The following is a 15,503-nucleotide window of genomic DNA, read 5'->3' as shown; positions in this document are numbered from 1 at the left end:
ATATACTTACATTCAGGGCTCCACAATCCCTTCTGTTGTATCAAATACTTTTATCTATACTTCAGCAACTAACACAACTTTTACCGCATCTTCTCAAAAGCTTTGCCTGTTTTCTGCTTGCCCAGCTCTATAAACACAACTGCTAAAATCCTAAAATAAAAAAAAAAGTCTTTAAAACTGCACATTAAATGATCAGCATTTTGAAAATACAAGTGGGACAGTGTCCAACTTCCAAGGTACCAGAAACGCTCACTGAAGCATTTTACTGCAATAGCTAATCCTTGTCCTGCTCTGTTCTCTCTCTATTCCTTCATCTGCTGAGAACGTTTCCTCAGTGCCTCATTAAGAGGCTTCAGGTTTTGCCATATTTGCACCTTTCAGCCTCCATGGTACCTGCAAAACACCTTGGCATGGAGCTGGCAGGTAACTGGAGGAAGGGCAGGCCATGAGAGTTTAAAAGCACTGGTCAGCCATTAATGTAGTGTAAGCAGCTGCTGGAGAGCATCCCTGGGGACAGGAACGCACAGCAGCACTGCACGTCAGCCCCAAGAGATACAAAGCAAGCGTACCGATTCGCAAACCTGTGTATATGAGGCTGCTTTTTGGTTTTTTAAACCTGCTGTTTCACTGCCCCAGCTATGGTTCCACCACCACCGCTAGCACTACTGGCTGAGTTTGCCACTTTCCCTGTGCAGAGACCTGCGCTCATCCATTATGTCTAGCTGAGACCCTGTCAGGCTAATCAATTCCCAATGAACTCGAGACCCTCTACTTCATCATCTAGCAGGGAAAATCCCAAGAGCATCTTAAGCACTGACAAAAGCAAGAAGTTTGCATCAGGCAGGAGGGGCTGAAGGCGGAAGATGAAATGTGGCCGTGCTGCCAACTTCAGCTGGAAAGCTAAGCTGCTGCTGCTGCCACTGAAGAGAGAACCCTATAAAAGAAAGGGCTCCTACAAAGGGGAAAACACCCACTTTTTGCAGAAAAGGAAGCCAGTTAATATTAGCAGCAACGTCTAGCTTCCACTATTTTCACCGTCCGATACCAACAGCCACAAAGAAGAAGCAAGCCCAATTTTCTTTCCAGGCTCTCTGTCCCGTTCCTCTTGCCATGGAAAGGAGACCCTCAGTTTTGGGATAACAGAATTCAGTGTTGCCTGACCTGCTATGGAAGTTCAACCTGCGTCTGGACAATCTCTGTGTGCTTGTTCTTCCCTATACACTTAACTTCTATAATCTCCAAGGTGAAGGACAAACAAATGCCATGATATCTTAACTTGGGATTAGTTTGGTGACTCTACCTTGTAGCAAAACGACAATGCTTTGTATATACAGTAAGCTTTGTCTTGGCATAGCTAAGATGCTACTCTGAAATCAAACCATCTGGATTTTTCTTAGCAAAAAAGACAAGCCTACAGCTTTAAAACATCGGCGGCCAGCATAACTAACATTCCAGTCAATGCAGGATTTTTTTTTTTTTGGTGAGTTCATGTTGACACAGCTAGAAGGAAGCAGTAAAGAAAAAATGTGCATATTGAACGGTGCATGCAAGCACAAACTAAACAAGACAAAAAACACTGAAATGCATTTTCCAACCTCGGTAGTGAATTTATGCCAAATTCTTCTGAGAACTGGGTTCAAAAAGAATGAAAATTGTTGTAGACAATGAAGACAGTATTTTTAACTAACACATTCACCTACACAAACTTTCTAATCCATCTTCTAGTAGTTAAGAAATTAGGCTTCTATAAAGAGATTAACTGCCTCTTCATCCAGTTTTAGCACTTCTTTCAAAGTTGATGAACATACTGATCATGGAGATACTGACAGAACACCGGTAAATACATGTATGTTGCATTTGCTATGATTACACACAAAGCTTTGGGGTTTGTATATAGCTTTACTAAGGTGTAATGTATTATATATAATGGCAATCTACAAGAAAAGAAAAGTGCAGCAAGAAAGCCGAAGGCTTAGAATTCAGGACCTTCAAATCTCTCATGTGACTCACTTCACTTTCTCATCTTAATATGTATCTAACTACTGTATCTAACAGATATAAAGTGGCTGTATCAATCTTACCTGACCTACCTCACCTGTGGGGAGAGAAATAAGTTAAATGTTTCTAATTTAACCATTTCTGCATTTAAATGTTGAAATATGGCCTTACAAAGTAACTCATCACCTACTCTTCTTTAATTGCAAAGCTTCATGCTGATACCCAACACGTTCAAGGTCATTAAAACTAAAGACCTAATGAACCAATAATGTCTAGAAACTTATTTCCAATTTCTTCTCCCAAATGGGCTTGTAACAACGACAGAAACAGAAGTCTGTTTCTCAAGTGACAATTTGTGTTGGAATTGTGTCGATTTTCCTGGAATTCTTTTTAAGAAGAAAATGAGGAAGCTCCAAAATACTGAAATGTCCCACTTTTGAATGTTTAATCACAAAGATTCTGTTCTTATTTATAAAATGTCTGTTTGAGACATTGCTTAAATAATTCCCTCTTGATCCAAAGACAATAAAAGGGCAGCAGGAAGAAATGCTTTCAAACATGAAGAGAAAATAAACAGAAAATAATATAGGTAACTAATTAGGGACAAATAAAGCAATAACTGAAACTAAATGCAGAAGAAAAAAGTTTAAATTCTTTCTTGAGTTTCATTAGGCTGGACTTGATTATAGAGCATACTGAAAACAAGAGGATTCCTAAGCGTTGTTCATATGCATTAATAATTAGAGCTCGAAAATAATTATAATTGAGACGAGTCAGAATTGTCCAGAAAACAGCTCTGCTCTGTTGGAAACCAGGCTGCAGGTTTTTATGCAGAGCAGAAGTACCGACAGAACTAGCAGATGAGATCTCCAGTCCACCGATGTTCATTTTTAGTAAATCCTTGAACGCGGTAGAGATTCACTTAGACTAGAAGAAAATTCTGTACTACCAATATTTAATAACCACAAACCAAACCATCTGGATGACTTTGGCTGGTTAGCTGAAATCCAGAAACTCACACACGCGCTCTACAGAGCTGATAAGGATCCAGCCGGTAACTAGAGTAGGAATGTAACTGGTTCCACACCAACGTGATTTTATAAACTGTAGGTCCCATTTCATTCTTTATCTACAGGTTTGATTGATAAAAGTAATTTTACAGTTATAACAGTCTTCTCCAGCACTGGATTCACTACCACATGATAGATTTATTTAAAAAAACCAACCAAACAAACAAAAAAACACAAAAAAACCCAAGCCCCAGAAGAGTATCCGATAGCCATAAAGCATGAATTAAAAAGCTTAGGAAATGGGTCAAAAAGCCATTGTCAAAGGGAATCATTATTCAATGACATTTTCATTTTTGGTTAATGACATCCTAAAGGGTGTCTTCTGGGACTCATAAAAGATCCAGCACTGTCAAACATTACATCAGTGGCCTGGAAGTGAAAAATACAGTCCCGTTAATAAAATTCAGATGACGCATGGATAGAAAGGGCTGTAAAGAACAAGCAGAAGGAACCAGAAAATTACACACATATATTTGAATTCCTGGAAATAGCTTACTCCAATGAAACACACCGCTGGGCCGACCCCAGACCAAATGTATGCAGGGCTTTACTGCAGCACAGAGCAGTAGACCTCCAGCTGGGGTTGAATCCCATGAAGAGATGGGATCAGTCCCAAGAAAGCACCATTTGGACCTTTCCAAAAATTTTGGAAACTTTTCTGTTCTCTGGGAAGAATGGGGGATGGGGGAACGGGAGGCACATGCTGTGAAAGCAGCCTGCCATCCGCTGGGCAAGTCCTAGCTCTTCCTCCACAGCCCTCCCCCTCCCACCTCACTGCTTGATGGCAAGCTGACCAAAATAATCCTTCAAAAATATGCTAATTTAATTGTTTATTTTTAATTGTATCAGTACCATTCATAACACAGCCCCACAAGTAGCTGCATCAGCACCACTCAGGAGGCCATACATTGCCGTGTGGAACTGGGAACACTGGTGTAGGGAGAAGGGCAGGAAATAACAGACCACCTTAGCAGTGAGAAAAATGTAACTGCCATCAGAGTCAGGCTGCGGCAGAAAGGCTGATGGGAGCCCTGAGATGCACAAGGATAGGAAAAAGCAGGATGACTAGGGAAGTTTTAACCCTGGATCGTCACCGAGACCAATACTGGAAAACTGCATCTAGTCCTGGGAGATGCAGGGGCAGGGGGGGACGATGGGACAGGGAATGAAGAGGATAAGGAGCAGAGCCACTGAACTGTTTTGTGCAGGGTGTAAATGCCTCACGGCAGGAGGTTTAAGAGCTCAAGCTCCTCAGTTTGTACAAGAGAGCACAGACAGCTGAGTTGGTCGCAGCAAGTACCTTCATAGGGATAAAATAAGTAATGGTACAGACTGCTGTACTCTGGCACAAAAATGCATGCCAGATCCAAGACAGGAAGCTGAAACCAGAATGAATCTAAATGAGAAGCTAGAAACATATTTTGAACAGCTAGAGATCAACAGATTACTGTGGAAAATGATACCTTTTCCCACCTCCTGTTACACTCAAATGAGAGCCGGATGCTTTTCCAGAAGAGCATTTAATAGAGTTTTTAATTTTCAAAAAATGCTACTGGAATGAAGTTGGATGAAAGAGATTAAGCTTAGATAATTGAAAGATGAAGATCTGCCTAGCCTTAACCTCTTTGAGTGAGTGGGCAGGATGAACCACCTCTCTCACTTCCATGCAATTGAACCTCTATGCCAAACATGGGCTCCACAGTGACACTGTCAGACACAGGTTGCACCACAGAGCGTTTAACAGAGACAGGAAAACCATTAGACTGATGTGCACTGATGCAATACCAAAGACCACAGCTGGGTGCAACCCAGCAGCAGCTGACGACTCCTCATGCAGTGGGAAGTTGACTCCCATGCCTTCCCACTTGCCAAATGCCATGACTGTTTTCTGCCCCGATACCAAAGGCTACGGCTTCACCTTTGACAGCTTCTACTCCGCATTAATAATATGCAGCAGCAAAAACGTGCTGCGCATTGAAGGTTTAGGACAGCAGAAAACAAATAGGATGCAATATAGAAATAAATAGCCCAAGGTATTTTAGTACCAATTATTAATTTTCATATTCAATAACAAATGAGTGATGAAGGTCAAATAAGCATAAGCAAGAATAAAATTTTATGCCAGCTACACATTACCATAATACAAAATATATGCTTCTTCACTGTTTATGAATTTCACATTTAGGGCTAGATTTGTGTATGTTAAACAAGCACTCTGCGAGTTTTATCAGACAAGTGTCTGCTCCACGATCAAGTCTGGTTTTAGCAACAGGAGGGACCAGGAGCTTACCCACTGGGGGGAAATTACCTCCTCTCTGGCCTACGAGGATTTGTATATGACAGCGGACATACGGGGGTTTCACACTGTCACTTCAGAAGCTGTGCCAGTTTTCCTAAATATGATGGAACTCCAAGACATTAGAACCTGGGAAATCCAAGGAAGGAAGAGATTTCATTTTGATGTGTTCGGTTTTAACATCCAAAGGTGTCAACCAAATCTTACTGAGAAAAAATTGCAGCCAAACTAATATTCGTATACATCAGTTACACTCTCAAATCTAAAATAAGTTAGTAAGCAAACTACAGTCTGACACGACGATCCATTTAATTAGCTTTATACAAGCAGTTTCCTTCACCAACTTCAAATCTAGATGAGTTTCAGGGGAAGAAGATAACATTGTGGGGCTGACTCCTTAAAGCAGAATAAAAATGTAGAATTTTTATAAACAAAAATTCAGGTGATATTTAATGTTATTTTTATTATTCCATATAAACATGGCTCATTTGATTTTTTGGGGAGACTGAAGATTTGTACTGGTAAAAGAAATTGCAGAAAAGCTAATGAAACTGGAAGGATGACAAGTGTGAGCGGAACACACAAGATCTTTAAAAATCGAAAGAGTTAAAGAAAGAGCAGCGGCGTCCTGAAATCACAAAAGACAAGGAACTTGAGCAGTCAAGGGAAGGGAAAGACAAAACGATTAGAGCTTTTGTTTTTCTGCATCATGCGTTTAATGAATAAAAGTTTTTATTTTATTATGCATATATGTAAGAAAATTTTTCCTGCTCCAAAGACAGGGTGAGAGGATCAGGGCAGAATCTGGCTGCTCCTGGCCCACAGAGGAGGAAGGGGCAGAGGTGAGACAGCTCCTAGAGACATCCTGAGAGCAGGATCCCTCCTTCTGTTGGGAAGGGAAGGGCACAGACAAGGATTATATCTGCTGGAAAGAGCCAATTCTCGTAACAGCAACCACCCAAATTCCCTTTTACTCCTCCTTTGGCAGTAGCAACAGCAGCAGCACGCCAGCGGTAATGCCACCCAGAGAAAGATGGTCTTCAAAAGCTCAAATGCTGCCAGCTCCTCCTCAGCGCAAGACTCCACACAAGACAGAATTAGAGACTCATAGAGAAAATTAGATTGGAAGGGCTCTCCAGTGGGCATATAGACCAACCTCCTGCTCAGGCAGGGATAGCTTCAAAGTCAGAGCATGCTGCTCAATTATTGAAAGTCTCCAAGGATGGAGATGCCAGGGGCTCCCTGGGCAGAACTGCTTTCCCTTATGCTGAGCCAGAATTTGCTTTGCTGCAAATCGTGACCATTCCTTGTCTTTTCACTGTGTGCCTCTGAAAGGAGTTTGGCTCCATCCTCTCTAGGACCTTCTTTTAGGTGGCAGGAGACTGCAATTAGATCCCTCCTGAGCTGTCTCTTCTTCAGGCTAAGCTGCCCCAACCCGCTCATCCTTCCCTCGTGCAGTCGGCCCCCTGCCTTCCCAGTGGCCCTCCGCTGGGCTCGCTCTCGGTTGCGAATATCCCTTTTCTCCAGGCAGGGCTCAAAACCATATTCAGTGCGTGAGACGCAGCCTCACAACTGCTGGGTGGAAGGGAATAACCATTTCACCGGACATGCTGGCTGTGCTCTTGGTAATGCCTTCTCATGCACAGCTAGCCTTCGTCACTGCTGGGGCATGCTGCTCACTCATGTTGTCATCCACCAGAACTCCCAACACTCTTTTTGCATCAATGCTATACAGACATTTGGTCCCCAGCCTGCACAGACGATGGAGTTATTCCCACCCAGGGAGGAACCCAGGGTTTTGCATTTGCCTTTGCTGAACCTCAGGAGGTTCCTCTCAGCCCACCCCTGCTGAGGTTCCTCTGAACGGCAGACCTGCCTTCCCACGTGTCCACCACTCACCCTCGAGTTTTTATGACCTGAAAACCAAGTTTTTGCCATCTGAAAAGCAGGGCGCATCCTGAAAATGTTAAACAGTATCAGCCCCCAAACCCAACTTTTAGCCAGCTGCCAGTTAGACTTCAACCCACTGACTACTACACCCTGCACACCTGCCAGGACACCCAGTTTTTCACCCACTTTGCAGTTCACCCATCCGCTTTGAACCTCCTCAGTTTGGCTTTGATGGGAAATTAAGAGCCTAGAAATCATTATGTGGCAGAGTCTGTTGGTGCGTAACCACAAATTATTTCTATGAAATGGCTGATCATTCCCTTGAACAGGAGAGCTAAACACAACAAGGCAGGCAGGCAAATGAAAATACAATTAAGCTTTCCAGAAGAATGTCCTTCAACTCTGGATTAAGAGGATTATACCACTTAGTAATACCATTTTTATAACCCCTTGGGTCCAAGTTTTCTGCAGATAAGTTGAGAATTGAAATTCCCTGGAGTAAAGCTACTCAATTCTTGCACAAACTACACAGCAGTCCACTTTTATAGGCTGCTTTGCATGTCTGTGCGAAGTAGTTTCAGAGTAACTTGAAATCTTGGAAGCAAGACCACATAGCAAAACAACCGTGTGTCATGGTCACGCTGCAATATGACTAATTTAATAAAACATACGTTGGAGGATTGCTATCGTACAGTGTTGCTTTGGAGCATATTTAACAAAACCTTATCTCAGATCATCTACATCCTGTTTAATTGGTATTTATGTGCATCAAAGCAACGCTACAAAAACACTGCTACGCTTTCCACTGAAAAATTCACATTTTCCATTGAAAAATACAACTAGAATTGATGGGACCTGGGAAACAGGAGATTCTGATTTTCCTCACAAAGTTCATTACGTATGTGGCACTGGACATGTCAGAAGGATAAGAAAGGCTGGCTTTAAGCATAAGCAACCCACAACAGCGATCATCCAGGCCTGGTTTGGTTTCAGTATTAACCCTTTGCCACTTCACATCGTAACACATGGAGCTCTCCTCTGTGCAAGAGAGCCTCCTGTGTGCTCTGACCTATTGCACAATCCAAATGAACTATAATGAGTTACTAGTTGCAAGATTTCTGGCACTACAACAAAGCCATCCTGGCATCCAAACTGCAGAACAGGATGAAAGCCTTTAAAGAACATTTTTTTTAACTTTTCTCTGCAACCAGAGCAGCATACTAGAAACTCCTTTAAAAATAAATGAAACCTGGATTTTGCTAACAAACAGATGAATCCTAGGTTGCAAAAATACCTGTGCTATTAACATGAACTCTCAGAACAAATGAAAACTCTGCAAATTCTTTCTGCAGAATGTTACTTTATGTACAGTACATACCTTTGTGCAATCCGGTAAAATGACCAGGACAGAGTCAATAGGATTTGCCCCAACTTATCCCAACTGGCAGCTTGTTCCACAATTAAACATGGCAGCAGAGAACTGAAAGAAACTTTCTGAGTCATCAGGTCCCATCCCTTGGTAGCGCAGGCTCCCACGCACCGTCTAATCCTATCGAGCTTCATCTTAAACCTACTCAGGTTGTTTGCACCATTATTTGCTTGTTTAAAATACTTCAAAACCATTTAAAAGAGTAGTTAAGTATTTCCTATGTAAACCCTGTGAAAAACACATTTCTTAACTTATTTACTACTACATAATGCACTGAAACATGTTAATACTCTTTGATTCAGGAAAAGAATTGATAAGAACACATACTTACACTAATCATTCAAATCTTATAAATAATAGTAATAATGATACTTTCCCCCTCCCACAGTTGTTCCACGTAAGTATCTCTGTTTACTAGGACATAGGTGGTTACTTCATAGAGAAATGTTTTTTAAAAAAATGTTATTTCATCACATTTTCAGAGTGGTAAAAATCAGGTGGAGCTGTAAGGTGGTGCTCTTGACACCAGTTACTCTCTCCCCAAGTCACTTGCAGCTGATCTGGAGCAATCTAGAGATACCTAGCGCAATGTCCATTACTTTTGCTCCGAAGCTATACAAAACTTAAGAGGCCATCACCGAGCCCATTTAAGCAGCACTTTTCAAAGATTTAAATTATAGGGTAAGCCATCCAGGAAATGTTTTCTTACCACGAGGGTTTTAATTTAAACAACTGCAGAACTGGCTCTAGAGCACGCAGGCAGTTCAGGACAGGAGGCATCCAGGAAACCCCACTGTCACTGTCATCATTTGCTCAGAGAAATTGAACAAAAGGGCCTCTCCCAGAGCCTGCTGGCAGGTACCTTGTGCGCGAGTACCTGGCTCCTGTTAATCCTATTGCAACACGGGTACCTCTCTGAAGGAACGATGCTACTCTGGGCTTCCAGTCAAAATAATAAATGCTGCCATAGCAATCAGCTAAGGCAGAAAAAGAGGAAAGGTTGTGGCTGGACAATGAATTGAGGTATACCACATAGTTAAAAATACCCAGCATGGAAAAAGTATGCAACTCCTAATATGCTGGTTAAGTTAAAGCCTACTTGGAGCCCAATCTCCAACCAGGTCATATTGAAGTACACAGTTTTGTCTATACTGGACTTCCAGATTTATTAGCTAACTATTCTAATGGGCCTTGTAAATTCTAGCCTAGAGGAGGCCAGGGACAGAAAAAGGCATCATAATAAAAGGGACTGGGCAGAACTCTGGTTTAGATCTAGAGGCCTATGGGAGATGCAAGAGATGAGTTCATGCACCCGAGATTTCCTGAGCATGGACAGGCAGAAAAACCCAAGCAGGAAATAGGCTTAGAGAGGTTTTACACAAGATAGCAACAAAGCAAATTTTTCCTCCCTTTGTCATAGCTTAGCAAACTACCTGGATACAAACACATAAACAGACCAAAATCTGCAAACACAAATGCTTAATTGGATTGCTAAATAATTAGCCTGATTTGTATTTAGACTGAAATGTTAACTGTATTTGATTTCAAGTTAAGCTCAACACCTATACGTGCGTTTTTATTTTTCAAAGACTTCTTTTGATTGATTCTAGGTAGACTGGCTCACACATAGGCTCATCTGTAGAATTTAAGACCAAAGATGAATTTTGGCACCAAACTTCAGAGTCAAAACTAGTGCCTTAAATGCAGCTCCTTACAAGTGCTGGCATCTCCACGAGGGAGGAAGATGACCACACTATACATGTCATTTACATAAAGATATACACTATTTATGAAAAAAGGAAGTGGTCGTTTAACTAAAAAGGCTTTACAGATACTTACGCTGATTTCAAAAGAGCGTGTAAAAGTGTTAAATCACCATTTCCATACAAGAGACCGATTCTCTTAGATTTAGTGATGACAGTGACCTACACCCCAGACCCTGGGTGTACACTGAGCATCTGGCCTGAACCTTTAACTGACATGCTAAAACACATCACTGCGTTTACATCATTTAGTGCCGTTTCCACGGTTAGGTAAGCTCAGTCATTTTCCAGTTTAATTATTATTTCAATTATTTCAGTATTATTTAAAAAATGTTATTTTAACTATTATCCTACTGAGCAAATCACCTTCTTCTAAACTTAGTAGCCCAGAAAGATATTATTTTAATAATCTTATCTCTTCTGAAATAAAATGTTATTTTAATTTTGTTGATGCACAAAAGCAAATTTCTGAAAAAGTAATAAAAAGAGAAAATAAATAAGAGAGAGCTTTCAGCCAAAGGACTTAACTACTGGAAAGAGTATAACCTAAGCATTATTGGCAAAGGAGCAAGAGTAACACCTACCACAGATTTGGGTTTGCTGACTGCCACCAGATTGGCCAGAAAGTCTTCATCGTACAGCTGGCTAAAAACATGGGCATCATAAGCCACCATTATGGAGATTTCTTCCATCATTTTGCCGGCAGGCTGCCGTTAGCAGCCAGAGCAGGTTGACAATCCAAGGCTGAACCTTGGCTCAGTTCCGTGTCAGTTGTTCACACCCACCTGAAGAAGCTAATGAGGAAGGAGTGTCACAAGAGAAAATATGACCCAGCAAATCAGCTCCCATGTGGGTTTTCCTCTCAAGGGTGCCTTTTATTGTCACGGGAAGCACCCATGAAACACCTGCTCACACTCCCAACACCCAACTTGCAAAAGGCATTTGCTTAAGTCTGGTGAACGCCAGGGAAGTAGTTTTAATTCCAGTATGAGGCTGAAGATGAAGAAGCAGTAGCCAAACCAGATTAGTATTAAGCAAGAAAAGATCCATCAGTGCTTGACAGCAGGATTGGAATCACTTCTGTTCTTCTCAAACTTTGCAGCAATTGTTTATTCTTTATATCCAGTTTTCTCCCACGGAAAGCTGATATTCTTGTTAGTAGAGTCTCGCTTTCCAATGAATTGCTTCTTTTGGCTTATTTGTAAATTCACAGAGACTGGTGTAATGACAATTTCTTTCAGACATTCCTTGGAATTTTCCACAAGTTTCTAAATCTCTCCTTTAAACTCTTGAAAAACACTCTTTTACACAGATCCAAACTGCATCTTGTGCCATGTAGATGCTTTTTGATTTTAGCAGGAAGATGATGGCATCAAGTCACAACCTTCCAAAAAGAGTCCTTCAGTTATCCGTTTGTAATACAGGGTAAAACACTCATGCAAAATGCAATGAAGGCTGTAAGCTCTTCCTTGAATAAACTCGCACCTCCACAAGTGAAATAAAACCAATTTATGCAATTGAAAGTTTCCACAGTAGAAGGTTTTTAACCTGAATCTGGGACTGGTTTGCTTTTAATCAAAAAGTGATATGGTATCTCTTGTCTACGAGTCCTAAACAGCGTAGCTGCCTTCCAAATTGCTCCTGACTTTCCAATTAATTTATAGTAACATCTACCTAACACAGAAGAAAAACAGCACAAGGAAAAAATTCTGAAAAAAAAGATTAAAAATCAATATTCTCAAAACTACAAATGAAAATCTAGAAAATAATAAGTGATTTGAAGAAACAAACAAAATGTCCCAAAATGAAACTCCTTTCAGAAGACTCAAGCAAGGGCAAACTCCTAACCAAATGAGCACTTCTGCTTAGACTCATCCTCCACATTTTTATCTTCTCTGGAAGCCTTTTGTTCTTCCTGGTGAAAAATCATACCTGCTCAAGAAACATAAATCATTTCAGCCGCACATTTGTCTCCAAAAAGAGTACGTGCTGGATGCTGCAAATCTGGTAGAAATTTCCAGTTCGGGTTGCTGGTAGCATATGGTTACGCTCTCGCTTTCCAGAATAAACAGGGTCAGACCCACCTTGCTTTTCTCTTTTTCCTGTGCTCCTGGAGTATCTTTATCAAAGATTACATGGGTATCTAAATAGCACCAGGTGCTATTTGCATTTGAATAGGAAATTTGAGCAACAGCTGTAGCGTACAGGATTAAAAACCCAACATCTCTCTCACTTAAATAGGGGACGAAATTACATGTTATTGCTAGGAAACAGAGAGAGTTCTAATAGGCTTATGGCAAACAAAAAATGCAGCACTTGAGGTTAAATCCTTGAGACTAAAGCAGATTCTGATCATGCTTAACCCCCGAAGGAAGAAGAAAGGTATTTTTTCCTTGAAATGCACCTACAGTGCATTTTTTTTAGTTTTTCTTCAAAGGCTTGCAATTTTTTTCCAATTAATTCCCACAGCAGAGATACTTTAGATTCCGATCCTGAAGCGATATCCAGCTCACGAGATCGCTCTCCGTGTCACCTATACAAAAATCATACCTGCTATGCTAAATTCCACTCAGGTTTTCCGAAGCGCTTTAAATGACCACTTCCTCTTTGCTTTCCTTGCCTTGTGGGGTGGGTATTTTTTTTTTCTTGTAGCAAAAGTTAAAAGGGTAAGGCTAAGAGTGGCTCCTCCTTGGCTGCCTCCGAGGTGTGCTGACAAAGGCACCTGTTGTAAGAGGTAAAGAAAGTCCCTTCCCACAACCCCTCCCGTCCCGCGGGCACCCGCTCCGGAGGCTCCCAACAGGGACTGACGTTACATTGGAATACTCATGTAGGCACAGGGGAGAGAGCAGGCGGTGTAAGAACAAACATCCCCATGTTAATGAGAGACCAATTTAATTCTGCAATAAGGGCAGGAGGTGGAGAATGCAAATGATCAGAAGTACGACACAGCTGCAGCTACTCGGATCCCTTCCCTGATTTAGCCAATAGGCATTTCTATTTATAAGGAATTATGGACCAGAACCTATATTCCCTTTTTTTTCCATCTTAAACAGAAGGGTTGCTATGATTTAACAGAACTAAATCTACATGTTACTATTGTATTATTGGCCGAATAATTCTTCTCATATCTATTCTTAACAGAGGGCTTGTAATTTTGGCATGTTCTAACTAGCAATCTCAAGAACTAACAACTGATTTTTGATGTTCACTAATGCATATCTTTACCTTAGAAAGGATGTTTTTCAGCTGTTATTTCAAGCTAATGGAGCTGAGCTGCCCACAAATCCCTACAAACCTGCATTTTACATCCGTGTTAACAGTCTATGCTATACTCTGAATCGGCGCACAAAATTATAAGTATCAAGCCAGTTAAACTAAATCTTTTGAATTAAACTGACCAAAGCAAATATGTCCACCCAGACATAGTGGTAGCATGCTCACACCAGAGGAAATGGAAAGGAAAAAGGCAACCGGAGAGATGCCCTTGACCACCTCCTCAGGCCGCACTACACACTCCTCCCAGCATTTCAATACAGAGCCTTCCCCTCAGCCAGGGTCTCTGAGTGCTGAAGTGATGAATAATCTATCAAAAGACAATAATAACCACGTAGTGCAGCTTCGTATTTCTTTAAATCAAATAGTGCTTCTCTGTATAACACCATGTCTACCTTGCAGCAGCCTTCCTCAAGGAACAGGAATGCAGTCCCCTCCACGACATAGTTTTGAAAGCATACCTCCAAAGCAGGAATTTTTGGAGAAGCGGTTCAACCAAGCAGTCAGGACGACAGGAGAGAGCCAGCACAAGGACAGGTGAGCTGCAGGAAACTGTTAACTAATTAAGGTAAGTAGCCCTAATTACAGTTGTTGGATTTATATGCTGGTGGATAATAGAGGTGAATGGAAAATTCCTGAATTGAGCAAACCAGCTAGCTTAGCAAAGCAAAATCCTGCTCACTCCCAAGATAAATTCACTCTCACTCCACCCCCAGGAATGTCTTGCTGTTATCTGACGGGGATAGGATCTTCTGATAGACGGGAAAGCGTTACGTATGTGAGGTATGTGCAGCTTCTTGCTAAGCACTCCCTTCCTGCCACCGCGTTTCTGAAACATAAAGGCATTTTCTGCAATTTGCTTTTCACGCATTAATGAATCCGGGAAGATCACAGCAGTCTTCAGATAAGGAAACATAAAACTGCTTTCAGAGCACTTGGAATGGCATTTGGCAGCCTTCAAGATAAGTTTACAGGGTTTTTTCCCCCAAATGGGAATGAATAACGGTAGTATCACGCTCTTTTCACAATTCCCTTACCCATTAATGACCTGCAAGAACTGTTTCGAACACAACCAGCAAGTGAAAAAACACTTGGTTACAAGCCAAATGCTGTGAACCCCAACGCACAGTTACGTTCTCTCCTCACCCACAAAGGGCTTGCTGACCATCAGAGAACAGCAGATAGCCCAAATCTTCAGTCCACACACTCAGTCACCTGCAGTGCCACCTAAAGCCCCCGTAGACATCGTTGCTGCCCTTGGGAAGCTGCCCTGCTGTGCCAAGCCCTCGGCCACACCAAACGCCTGTGCTGGAGCGAAAGGCAGGGAAGCAGCTGCCCATCCTTCGCACAGGTGGTTATCCCAGTGAATTAAGGAGCAAAGCATTTACTGCTGTGCTGGTGCAGCCTTCGAGAAGACTGCGATTTTATTCATAACTCTGTTCCAGTTTTAGACGTCAGAAGGTAAATACCTTTAGACGTGTTTTTGGATTCAAAGTGAGCACTGAACGCTAGGCCATTGCCCACAGAAGCGCCCCATACCAGTCGATAAAAGCAGTTACCAGGCTCAGGCTGATCTATAATTCAGCAATTGCTTCTCCAAGTTTTATTTTTATTATTTAAAATGTCAAATAACATGGCCTATTTTTTTTCCCCCAAAGAAGTGGGTGTATGCACCTGTGTTTCTCCTAAAATAATCCTCCAAATGTGTGGAAAAATCCGGGCTTGATGTGCTTTAGCATATGTACTTACACGGGTAAATCCTCCCAATTTGCAGCTACGACACA

At 41.6% G+C, this 15,503-nt stretch overlaps 1 protein-coding gene across 8 annotated transcripts in view; it reads right to left on the bottom strand.

Moving 5' to 3' along the window:
* The window catches only part of RABGAP1L (RAB GTPase activating protein 1 like), a 265,566-nt gene that overhangs the window by 29,365 nt on the left and 220,698 nt on the right, over positions 1-15,503 (bottom strand). The window contains exon 1 of one of the 8 annotated variants that reach the window (XM_076339630.1): positions 14,181-14,388. The exons of 6 other annotated variants lie outside the window; for them this stretch is intronic. Coding sequence is in view for 1 of the 2 variants with exons in the window: in XM_076339628.1 (XP_076195743.1) it covers positions 11,031-11,141 (111 nt within the window). In the remaining variant the exon portion in view is untranslated. Of the gene's footprint in view, positions 1-11,030; positions 13,281-14,180; positions 14,389-15,503 lie in introns of those variants that run through there. One more of the 8 variants, XM_076339628.1, reaches the window with a different exon arrangement.

Source organism: Aptenodytes patagonicus, chromosome 5 (genome assembly GCF_965638725.1).
Source record: "Aptenodytes patagonicus chromosome 5, bAptPat1.pri.cur, whole genome shotgun sequence".
Classification (NCBI taxonomy): Eukaryota; Metazoa; Chordata; class Aves; order Sphenisciformes; family Spheniscidae; genus Aptenodytes; species Aptenodytes patagonicus.
This window is presented reverse-complemented; position numbering and strand designations above follow the sequence as displayed.